Source organism: Trichoplusia ni, chromosome 15 (assembly GCF_003590095.1).
Source record: "Trichoplusia ni isolate ovarian cell line Hi5 chromosome 15, tn1, whole genome shotgun sequence".
Lineage (NCBI taxonomy): Eukaryota > Metazoa > Arthropoda > Insecta > Lepidoptera > Noctuidae > Trichoplusia > Trichoplusia ni.
This window is the reverse complement of record NC_039492.1, coordinates 3,030,060-3,041,859: the sequence shown is the minus strand read 5'-3', so window position 1 is coordinate 3,041,859 and position 11,800 is coordinate 3,030,060. Positions and strand designations below refer to the sequence as shown.

At 37.4% G+C, this 11,800-nt stretch overlaps 1 protein-coding gene across 3 annotated transcripts; it reads right to left on the bottom strand.

The window, feature by feature from the left end:
* Positions 1–27: 27 nt before the first annotated feature.
* On the bottom strand, positions 28–10,079 carry LOC113500963. Of its 3 annotated transcripts, XM_026881919.1 has the most exons (8): positions 8,169–8,455; positions 7,560–7,708; positions 7,064–7,178; positions 6,126–6,248; positions 5,552–5,681; positions 3,759–3,960; positions 3,046–3,100; positions 2,587–2,674 (listed from the first exon to the last, which is right to left on the bottom strand). In XM_026881919.1, the coding sequence occupies exons 1-7, from the start codon at positions 8,238–8,240 to the stop codon at positions 3,094–3,096; spliced, it is 798 nt and encodes a 265-aa protein (XP_026737720.1). In that variant the 5' UTR covers positions 8,241–8,455; the 3' UTR covers positions 2,587–2,674; positions 3,046–3,093. The 3 variants fall into 3 exon arrangements, with proteins under 3 accessions (XP_026737721.1, XP_026737719.1, XP_026737720.1); XM_026881920.1 differs by lacking the exons at positions 3,046–3,100; positions 8,169–8,455 and adding an exon at positions 9,388–10,079 and having other exon boundaries at positions 28–2,674; XM_026881918.1 differs by lacking the exon at positions 3,046–3,100 and having other exon boundaries at positions 28–2,674; positions 8,169–8,454.
* Positions 10,080–11,800: the final 1,721 nt, after the last annotated feature.

The window sequence follows — 11,800 nt, the reverse complement described above, 5'->3', positions numbered from 1 at the left end:
TGAACATGGTGAGAAAAACAACAATAATAAATTGTTATACAAATCTTTATTATTTGTAGAGTAAACGTTTACATTCTACTTTATATACATGCTCCGCACATTATTTAATGTTATATACAGAAGTTACATACGCTATAGATTTATGTTACAAGATTTATTCTATGGCGCTACAAGTATTGGAATCTGTAGTCAGACATTTTTTGTCATTGGCTAGCTCAATAAATAATGCAGCCATTTTAACATCTTGTACTGTCCTAAAATATTCCAATAAATGTTGCCAATCCTAAATTACCTTTGAAAAAAGATTATACAAGATTAATATGCATTAGAATCGCTTATCCAACACGTTATATACAATTGAGCCGTTTTATATTATTTAATTCCTAAATATAAAATACTTCTTGCGTAATAAAAAATAATATTTGATTTTAATCTTATTACATTATTACAATTTTATATTTACGTATATTGGTTTGTATGATAAATAAGATGCTAATAGATTACATTTTATTTAAGTAGATACGTATATGGGTTACTTATCTTCTACATACATAAGAGTTAATTCAATGTATCTAGTAGCATTTGATAAAACAATGAATCCGACGAAATTGACAAAAAAAAAACTATCAAAAGTTTTTATAACCTTGATAACAATCCTTCGGTCAGGCTTTTAAAAAAAGCTTTTATTGATGTTCGCCCAATATTATTTCTCACGTCATAAAAGTTGTAGGTTGCGACAATCGATCAGAATCCATTCATTAGTTGGCCAGTCGCGGCTAACCCGGTCACGCCGCGCCTATTCGGTTCTACCCAAACTATATGAAACGGTGGGAATGATTGATCGTTCCCAATGTTACTTGCAAAGGGTTTCACGAAGGAAGTGTCTATTAACAGACACAATGAAGATGTTGGAATGGATGACATGCTAGAAATTAGTTTTTATTTCTAGCTTTAAAGTGACTGAATAACAGCTGTCGAACTAGTAAATGGATACTTGATGAGCGTCCTAATTTTACCAAAAAAAATGGAACAACTTACGATGACCTTTTTTTCGTTTGATCAAAATATTTTATGCTACATAGATACATAGTTATTATAACAATTTAGCACCTGACAGTTACGTAGCGCCAAATTGTAGAAAATAACATTATTTTTAACAAATTGACGTTAAATAGCACCACTACATAATCTACAGTTAAGTCTATGTTAAAGCTTCAGTATTTAGCTTATAATGGAAGACCATACTACGGGAACTATAGCTATATTCTTAAGTAGTAATAACAATGAGACAAATGTAATTTTGCATAATTTCCAAACGGTTGTTTACGAAATAATGTGAGCTTTTTTTTATTTTTGGACGATTATTTTATTTGTTGTTTTAAACAACAAAGGTAATCTTGAATTTTCTTTTACTAAAAAGAGGGTTTTTGAATACAGTTATGCTAACTATTACTAGGTTTGAAAGATGCGAATTAAAGCACTCCTCGGAGTCGATACTTCACAGTAATATTTTTCCTTATAGCCAACTTAGTCTGGTGTTTAAGCAAAGGCAAAAGTGTTGTGAGTCATTCAAGTATTTGCTTGTCCACATTTATTTAAACACCAAAACAAATTGTCTGTTATTAAGATTAAAATTATTAGCACTCGTATTCATTGCTTTCTTAACCTTTAACATGTTTGAAACGGCCGTTTATTCAAAGGAAGTCATTTTTGTCAATTAGGGTGGTATAGGCAATAATGTGTGTTTCTGTCTGATATGGAAAGTTATAGAAGAGTAAGTAGGTGAAGAAGAAAAAAGAATAAATGTCTGAACAGAAAAAAAATAGGAATTTAAGTGGGTATGAAGTAACAGTCTTACACTGTTCACGGACTGACCTAGCTAGCCAGGTCAAGACAGAGGGAAATGTAAAGGGTAAATAAAAATAGCGCCATAATACATGGTCGCCGACCCGAATATCTTACGGCGGCAGTTCGCGTGACGTGATTACACACAGATTGCTGGCAACACTCCCATTCCGGTGGCTTCCCATGAACACCGGCCATTTACCCGCCTTTCGGCTATAATAAGTTCCAAACTCATTTATGAAGAGCTTTAATTTGATATTTCTTTTAGTTTCATTCATTACTTTTATTTTATTTTATTTTAGGTTATATGGAATGTAAAAACTTTCAGCTATAATATGTTGTGTGTTAGATCTTAACCTTTAAAGTTCTTAAAGTATTATATTTTTTTCGATTGGCACATACAACGACCATTTTAAGAACAGCAGTTCTGATCCACAGAGTATTTAATACATTAACAAAACCAATAATACATTTAAACAGGTAACAAACTCTTAATAAAACATCAAGTTAAAATAAATAGAAGTGTACATAGATTACAATTCATATACAATGTAATGCTTATGACTAAAGTAACGTAAAAATGTGTTTTAAAAGATGAAGACTTGGTCAAAAAATCTCTGAAGTGTGTCAGTAACTCAGGGAGACCAACGTCTCAGTCTCAGTGACTCAACAAGTACATGTGGCTGTGAGTGTTGTTGACTAATGAGTGTAGACGTAGTGAGTGTGAGTGACTCAGTGAGTGAGTAGTGCGGTTCGTGCGGGTCCTGCCGGACGCAGTGTAGGCACTATGGCGGGTTCTTCCGATTCCGGTTCTTCTATCGTAGGTTCGCTGTTGACGCGAAATTATAAAAAAAGTCAGTAATAAAATACAATTAAATCAGTTTTGATGATTGTAACCTTTTCTGGGTTAATTCATGTCTGGAGAAAGCGACGCAAATTAATGTTTGTTAATTTGTAAGGTAGCCGCCATGTTGATTTTTCTAGTAAGGAGGTCTCATGCAATTACATTTCTAACTAACTACTAAATGGGGCAAGCATTATGTTTTATAGATCAAATTACTAAAAGAAAAGCTGATGAAATAGGAATCGGATTTTTTTGTTATAAAAACAATACATGTTGAATATTTTTTTAATACTTTAAAGCAGACAAGGGTTTTTTTTCTGAAATAATGATATTTTCAAGCATCTGCAAGCACTCACCTGTTTTCGCGCCTGTGTTAGGGTTAGGTAATAGCGCTACTCCCACACTCACCACCTTGGGAAACACCACACGACATTATTATACTAACATACTACAACTGCTGAAGAGGGATTTGCTCCTTTTACATAATATTGTTGATCAAACTTTAGCCATTAGGAACTATAAAAAAAACATTAAGCATTTGAGTATTCAACTCAAACTAGCTCGCTGGCTTTAATTTATATTTAAAAATAGAACTAAATATTATGAAAATAAAGTTTGACCAATATATTTTGTAATAGACAAAAACGCAGGTTTTCTTATTAAGGCGTTCAACTCAGACTAAAAGCAGTATATCAAAAATATGTTTATGCAGTAAAACTTTAAGTTAACAGAAGCATTATTTCCTTTGGTATCATGCTCTTTACATTTATTAATCATGCAAAATTGCTGAAAATTATTAATTGCATTACCTATATCTTTTGCTCATACCGCTAAATAGTTCTTTATCGGTCTAAGATCTTTCAATAAAAACAATAATTATAAGTTGTAGGACTAACGGTTTATTTAGTACTATTATTTTATTATTCTTTTTTATAGGTTTCATAGATCACATGTGTTATTTTATATTATAATTTAGTTGAGATCACTTGCAATTTCTTTTAATAGCTGGTAAGTTTTACTAGTCGAGGTAAATATAACTAGCAAGCTTTGTCAGTAGTGAGCAGTGTACCTGATCTTGATGGGTTGTCGCAGCGACAGTTCGGACCCGGAGGAGGAGGGCTCCCTGGCGGCGGGCAGCAGGCGCGGCGCGCGCGGCGTGCGCGGGGACTGCGTGTCGGCGCGCGGCGAGCCCGCGCTGCGCCCGCGCGCGAACTCCAGCCGGTAGTTGTCGGAGCGGGGGCTGCCTGAGAAAGCCTCCGCCTCGCCGCTGCCTGGAGGCGCATACGGAAATTATTAACAAAAGCTCCTTCACATTGATTCTTCGGCACGAGAAAGGGGAGGCCTATGCCCAGCAGTGGGATAATGGCTGTGGATGATGAATTGATTCTTACATAACATTTTTCTACTTGAGCAAATTAAATGTAAGTATTCGGGTTTTTATGTCAAGTAAGCCTACCTCCGACATTATGAAAACGTCAATAATTATAATTCTAGATGTTCAATCGGAGCAACTGCCTTTCGGGCACACAATACATAGTCTTATTTACAAAGTAGGTTGTCAGGAATAAAACGCCTTAAGAGATCAGGTAAGTCAATATATCAAGATTACGATTGAATTAATAAAAATTGAAGAAAAAAAGCTACAAAATTTAAATCCAACTCTACAAAAAGTGAAACACGTCTTATCAACTAGTACAAAGTAATCAATATATAAACAAATAGTAATGTTCGTCACAACGCTACCGTAACTGGTGTAACGCGGGTCGCGCTAATGTAACTTCCGACAGCCGTGACCCACCGCCTTACTTAGCTATCGATACGGCTCTGTCGAACACTTCATGAATACTGGCTGTAAATAAACTATTTTCTGTAAGATGCAAGGATGCCATTTTGATCGAAACGAAAAAGAAAAACGTGGGCAGGGCGGGAAGAACTAACAATTTAATTTTTGCCGCAGTACCTACTTTTTGGGTTACGCGCGTTTTTTGAGAAGGCGACATTTTGTAGACTTGGCTGCAGTAACTTTAATTTTAGTAGTATTTATTTTATCTAATGTGTATTAGTAACAAAAATGTTAAATAATAAGCATTGCCAACTCAATCCTTATCAACGACTTTTCTTTTCCATACCTACAATAAAATAGGACTTTCCCTGAGTGAGACATGGAACGCCATTCGAGAACAGTTACGATATGGTATTTCGAATCATAATCAAGGTAAAATTAACCTTACAGCCGTTACAATTAATTCTATATTTGCATAAAAATCTATATGCCGTAGTGACCGGCTTCGGTTCATACATGGCGCGTCTGTCCCAGTTCTGAATGCATCGGGGACAAGTGAGAGCGAGACTTGCATTTAATTACCCATATCTATATCGTAACGGCGTTTGTAATAAAATATAAGGTTATTCTTGCTTTCGTTACTTCGTCGTCGATCCAATATATCGAGTGGTTGACTCACCACACCAAACCCACTGTGCGCGGCGTGTCGCGGGTTGGATCCCCGCGTATGACAAGCATTTGTGAACCACGAATGCTTGTTCTGTTTCTGGGTGTCTTTGTGCATGTGATTTGAATGTTTATAAAACCCCCCGCGACACAAGGATTAAATTCCTTGCTGCCGGAGTCGTTAAAAAAAACTATTACATACTGATCTTTCGAAGACATCATTTTGTGGTACAGTAAAACACAATTCAGCAATTGGCCGCGATAGTTGATTTATTGGTAGTGCGACACATTCTTACTAACACTTCTTGAGGTACCCTTCTAATTACTTGATGACAAAACGCGCCATTGTTCTGCAATGCCTTATATCTGCTTTGGAGAAAAGCTAGTTGCTGCTAGAGTGTGTGTGTGGTTACCGTTGTGATGGTGCGTGGCGATGGGCATGCGCGCGCAGGCGGGCGGGTGCGCGTGCGCCGGCGCCCAGTCGCGGTACACGCGCGCGCCGCTGCTGGCCAGCCGCCACTCCGACAGCTCCACGCTACGGACCTGCAAGGCATCAACATTGGTTAAAAAGCTTTCCTCATTACAGACATTTTGCAGAACATAACACTGTATTACAGTATTACAAATACTGTTAGCTTGTGGTGGTTTGCATCAAATCGGACTTTGGTGCACACGCTGACAAGTTCGAAGTAGCTTTGGGCACCATTTGCAAACAAAACGATATCTGGCAAATCTTCTCATAATAATCTCAAAATTATTTACTTTGAAAAAAAAATCTACTGCGAAAATAGCTTAATGCTCTGTATTATCTATTCGTATTGAGTAGATAATACGGAGCATTTACTTTTTTATAAATTTAATACCGCCATTATATTATTAGTTTTGACAGAAGCCGGTAATTTTTTTATTAATCGGAAAAATGTTATCAATTAATCAATCTCTTAGTTCTTTAGCAAAGGCAATTTTAATACAACTTGTGTTTCTTACCGGTGTAGAACTCTTGCTCCTTCCGCTGATCTCAGAGGAAGCGTTGCTGTGTCTCTGGCGGCCGTCGCGCATGCGCTCTGGCGCCGGCGACTCGCGGCACGACCCGTCCGGTTCATCGCGTGTCTATGTACGAGTGAATCATACTTTATTAAGTTACATAGGTTTTCGTAAAGAGGAGAGAATGTTTTCTAAAATTACATAAAAAAATTATGAGACTGGTTGTACATTTAGCTTATTTATTATATTATGTGCATGGTACGTGTTCACATAAGAAGTTTTACACAAAAAAGATGTCAGAGGCAAATAAAATCAAATCAAAGTCTGTTCTAATGTAATTATAATGAAAACATTTTAATAAGGTAGGTGTATGTTTAACCTATGTTTCTTCGTCATAATATACCCATGCTATTGCAAAGGCAGCTAATGTCATCTTCATTAATCAAAAGTCTTATCAATGTCAAAAGCGCAAAAATACACATATATTTAACGTAACATATGGAATGCTTAAAAAAACTATGGCAGAATTTATTAAAGCAATTAGCTAACCTATGAAGGTTATACATGAGTTCACACACTTTTGTTGCACCAAGGTGACCGTCACAGCTGGTATTATGATCATTTTTATAATAAAGGCAATTATATTGCTCGTTATGTGTTCCTCAGGAGTAATAGATTATACTGTGTCACCTTGTGATTCAAGGCGTTGAGACAGGATATGTGGCGTATATTAGTCTAATTTACTGATTGAGCTGTTGGTTCTTTGTTTAAGAATCTCAACTCGATGTTACATTTTCATTAACATCTATTAAGACGGTATAGTCTAGTTGAATCATCGAACATTGTTTCTTTAATTTCGAATTACGATCACCAAACGATTTGAACCCTTATAACAAGTGGCTTAAAATCTAAATTTCATGGACCAGGGGTTCAGGACCTACCTTGTTGTGTTGTGTGGGTGAGGGCATGCTGGCGGCTCCACTGCTGACCAGCCGCAGCTGCTGCCTGATGTTGGCCTTCTCTCTCGCGCGCTTGCGCTGGAACTCTTCCTCAACTCTGTAAACATATTAAGGCTATTTATGTCTATTTACTTTGTTTACACCGAATTAGGGACAATTTTTATAGTTGCTTGTCCTGTCCTTACTTTTTGTCTCGTTTCTCTACGGATCATAACTTATTTCCCCTCAGGAGTCAGTTTACAGATTACTTTGGCAAGCATCTATAATGTTACATCACAGTTACTGCAGCTTCAAAAACAACATACCCAGCCTAACGTTCCTATCGATTTTCTATAGAGTTGGTGTTTTCAGTAGAATTCTGATGTTTAAGCTACTTTGCATCCCATTGAAAATACTACGTAATTGCATACTCTCAATTGTGTCTCTCAATCTCATAGTGTTGCTGTCTGTATCAGCTTAGTCCACCAATCATACACACCTCCTCATGGCCTCCAGCTCGGTCCTCCGCTGCTGCTCCTTAAGGTCAGCCTCCTTGGACAGCTTCTCAGCCAGGCGACGTCTCTCCAGCTGCCTCACGGTTGACTGGAACGTGAACCGTTTGCCCCGAGCTGTCGCGTTTGAGGAGCGCTGCAACAAACAGAACAGCTTTTAGAACATGCTAATGAAGTCACAATACTATTCACAGATCGAGCTAAAGCACTAATTTTATTGCTATGTTTGATCGTTGTGGATGTAGTTTTTAATCTATAATCAGGTCTCACAGAGTCACAGACTACCATTAATTTTGTAGAATATTTTTTTACTATTACGAAAACCTTGTTGTATTTCTTTAAGAAGCGAAACAGAAAGACTTCAAAGTTGAGTGTTTTTAATTTTTAATAACAATAACGAAGTTAAAACGTGCTTGTTTCATTCAGCAACTGAGCTTTAAGATCACATCTCGTTATGGTAAAAACGCGTGTTTATGTGACCCGCGGCGTGTTATCACCACATCTGCAGCTGAGGTCGTCAGATCCTGCAGTCCGCACCCACCTCACATACCGAACTTGATGATCAAGCAAAACTATTCACTGATTTCAAAACTTACGAGTGGCAGAAACTTGAGAACAGCAAAAAGTTTCATCACGACAAGCAAATTAATGACAACATTTGTATTCATATTTTGACAGTGAGTTGTTAATCAAAACTTGTACTAAATCTTTGTTGATATTAAACTTTTTTTAACATACACACACTTATTTCTTATTCATGTAAACAAATAACTTGGGTTTGCATATTTTTTGGTGCTTTCCGTAGTTTAATTGTGGATAAACTCTTAATAAATGTCATACTCATGCCAATGTTTATATTCTGAGACTTACAATGTATTATGTCATTGACGTAAAATCGTTTCATTTGAAAAAAAATACCTGCAATTCTTCAACCGTCTTTTTAGATGTTTATCAGTCTATCGAAGTATCTTAGAAAGGTGATATCTATTGTCCCGAGATGGTCTAAATTTATACTTGCTGCACAAAGGCGATAGTTTGATAGAATCTTAATGCGAAATAATTTAGGTAATCAATTGTGGCCCATTGTGTTATACTTTCTGATTAGTTTTCCGGGTTTTGAGGTTTTTAGGTAACAATGAGCTTTTAAGACTAGAAGAAGCTGCTCCATCTGATTGTCAAATCAACTGATTGGGACTGTGATTGGCTGACCCAAAGATTAAAAACCAATCTTGCGCTTGACAGGAAGTTTGACAGGTCATAATCTATTATTGTATCGATCATCATTTTTTTCTTTGGACCCTTTTTGACAGAAGATCCACAACATAAAAGTATAAGGAATTAGTTACTTCAAACGATGCCCACATCGGAAAGTAAAAGGTGTGAACATTAGTATTGCGACGCCTGCCTCCAACGCGTGCGCCTGCGCAGACGAGTGTATTCAGAGCGTGCGAACATGTAGGAAGTCTATAGTAGTTTTCATTCGCTAATGTCTTTTGTAATTACTTGCGACATACGTAATTAAGATTTTGACTCAATATTTATTGCTGTTTTTACTAATTATGAACCATAATGGTGGTGACGTAATGGCATGTGAATAATTTGATACCATTGAAAGTTACGTTTTTGGTGAGAAAATTAAATTACGTCAGCTTAAAGTGTTAATACTTTAATACCCACGCATTAAGATCATATTTAAAGTATGAACTACAATACGGAATAAAAAACCAATTTTGAAGCTTAAATTACGAAATGCAAAGACTATTTCTAATTTTCTGCCCAGTTTCCTGTCAATTTGGGACAAACGGACACACTTACCAGCCATCTTGATCTACGTTGGTTAGTATTAATTGTCAAAGAGTAATTTAATACAATAACATCGATGAGTAATTATGATGTTAAACAATGTGTAGGAAGCACACGTCAGAGATAGCGAGGCGCGGATACCGCACTATGATACGCTAATTTATAGATCGCTATCGAGCGCAGCCTGCATCCTCTGCGGCGAGGTGCGCTTGCGCAACCGACCGAACTACTACGTATATTTGTTAGTGTTTTGAATTATTATGGTAAATTGAACTTGTTCTAATTGTATAAACATTTTTTTATCTTGTTCATACAACAACACCTTATTGACAAACACTCAATTTATTTTAAGCCTTTTTTAGCACGTGAATAAATAAAAACGGCAAAATGTTGAAAAGGAACATGACTAAAATACTATGGCCTACTCATCAAATCATAAAAAATCGTTAAAATAATTTCAAAACTGGTTTAATTGCGATATTGTCCCCATTCCGAGTTGACACGGCTTCAGCTAATATTGACAAGCGTGCTGTTTGCCCACCAAACATTGTGCAGCAACAACGATGCCAATGACGCCGTTCAAAATATTTGAGTATTTAATGACTTTCCAAACGATTGCACAGAAACTGGAACTAGTCGAACATAACTAGTTTTTTTTAAGTTTTGTGGATCACGCGTGTTTGATTAAGTTATTTGTTTATGTCCGTATGGATTGAGGAGCCACTTTCGATTTAAAAAGGAAGCTCGCCCCCTTATTTAGTAGGAAAGTAAATAATTTTGTAGACCGAATTCTGAAATTTGTAGTATAATATGTGTTGTGTGTTGTGTGTGAGGATCAGGTCACTCTTCAATGAATTTTTCTTTATTAGGCTTCTTATAAAAATACTTTATTATGATGAGTACAGTACATTCAGAAAAATATTATGTAAGGCGAATAATATGTTACGGTGGTGTACCGACTACCACCGCAGTTGCTGATTGAAGGATGTCAAAAAGAAGTGATCGATAGGAGCGAATAATTGAAGTTCCTCGGCGACCAATCAGAGCTCGCTGCTCGCTGCACGCCGGTCTCGTTCGCCGCTCACAATCATTCGCCGCGTCTCCGTCCGCCGGACGATAGAGGGTGTCTCGTATCTTAATCCTTTTCCACTAGATGGCGTTAGCAGTAGCGTTAACATATGCCCCCGGCCTTGGAAGCTCCTGCTTCCAACGAAGTACAGTACTGATAACTGCATGATTATTGTGAACTCGTAGTTTTTTCTTCTTCTTGCGATAATAAAGGACATATTTTAGAGAATGCCCTTCGTACCGTCCCTGTCGCCGTTTTGATGTCAGCGACTCGTGACAGGCCATCCTTCCCTGGAAAAGTATGAAGGATTCTTCCCAAGCGCCACTTGAGAGGCGGCAGATTGTCCTCCTTGATTAGTACAAGAGTATTAGGTACCAATTCTTCTCTGCGTGTCTTCCACTTCGTTCTTGTCTGAAGCTCCGCGATGTACTCCTTTGACCACCTCTGCCAAAACTGCTGCCGCATCTGTTCCACGCGGTCGTAGCAAGACAGGCGATGTGAAGCTGTAGTCGTCAGGTCTGGGCAGGCCGGTGCGGTGAGCGGTCGGCCAATCAGAAACAGAGAAGGGCTGAGGGGAAGAAGGTCAGCTGGGTCTGCGGACAGTGGATACATGGGTCGAGAGTTTAGGACGGCTTCGATTTGAGCCAATATCGTGCTAAACTCTTCATAAGTTAAGTTCGCGTTGCCTATAACACGACGTATGTGGTACTTGCAAGACTTAACTCCTGCCTCCCACAATCCCCCAAAATGCGGTGTATATGGTGGTATGAAATTAAATTTTATATCATCATTAGCTAAAACTTCAATTATATTATCACAATTATTCCTTAAAAAATGTGTAAGTTCTTTCATAGCTCCAACAAAATTTTTACCGTTGTCTGAGAATATTTCAGAGGGTTTACCCCGTCTAGACATAAAGCGTTTTAATGCTAATATATATGCATCAGTTGTCAAAGCAGTCACCAACTCCAAGTGAACTGCACGCGTAGAGAAACATATAAATAAACAAATATAACATTTTTCTAATTTAGCGCCCCTTCCTTTACGGTTCAAAATAAACATGGGTCCTGCATAATCTACACCGCACCTTATAAATGGATAACCTGGTTCTAGCCTTTCTATAGGTAAGTTACCCATTTGTACTGACATAGTTTTACCTTTAATACGTGTACATGTCACACATGTATGTACAACATTTCTGGCCAGATTACGACCTCTGAGGGGCCACCATTCTTCTCGTATACCAGCTAACAGTTGTTGAGGACCTACATGTAGTTGGCGTATATGCTCATATTGAAATAATAAACGTGTAAAAGTATGTTTACTACATAACAAAATGGGGTGCTTTTTATTGTA

Coding starts and splice junctions, on each gene's coding strand:
- LOC113500963 (XM_026881918.1), bottom strand. CDS start 8,240: ATGAATACAAATGTTGTCATTAATTTGCTTGTCGTGATGAAACTTTTT. Junction 6,249..7,063: donor CACCCACACAACACAACAAG/GTAGGTCCTGAA, acceptor ACTCGTACATAG/ACACGCGATGAACCGGACGG. Junction 3,961..5,551: donor CGCCACGCACCATCACAACG/GTAACCACACAC, acceptor ATGCGCCTCCAG/GCAGCGGCGAGGCGGAGGCT.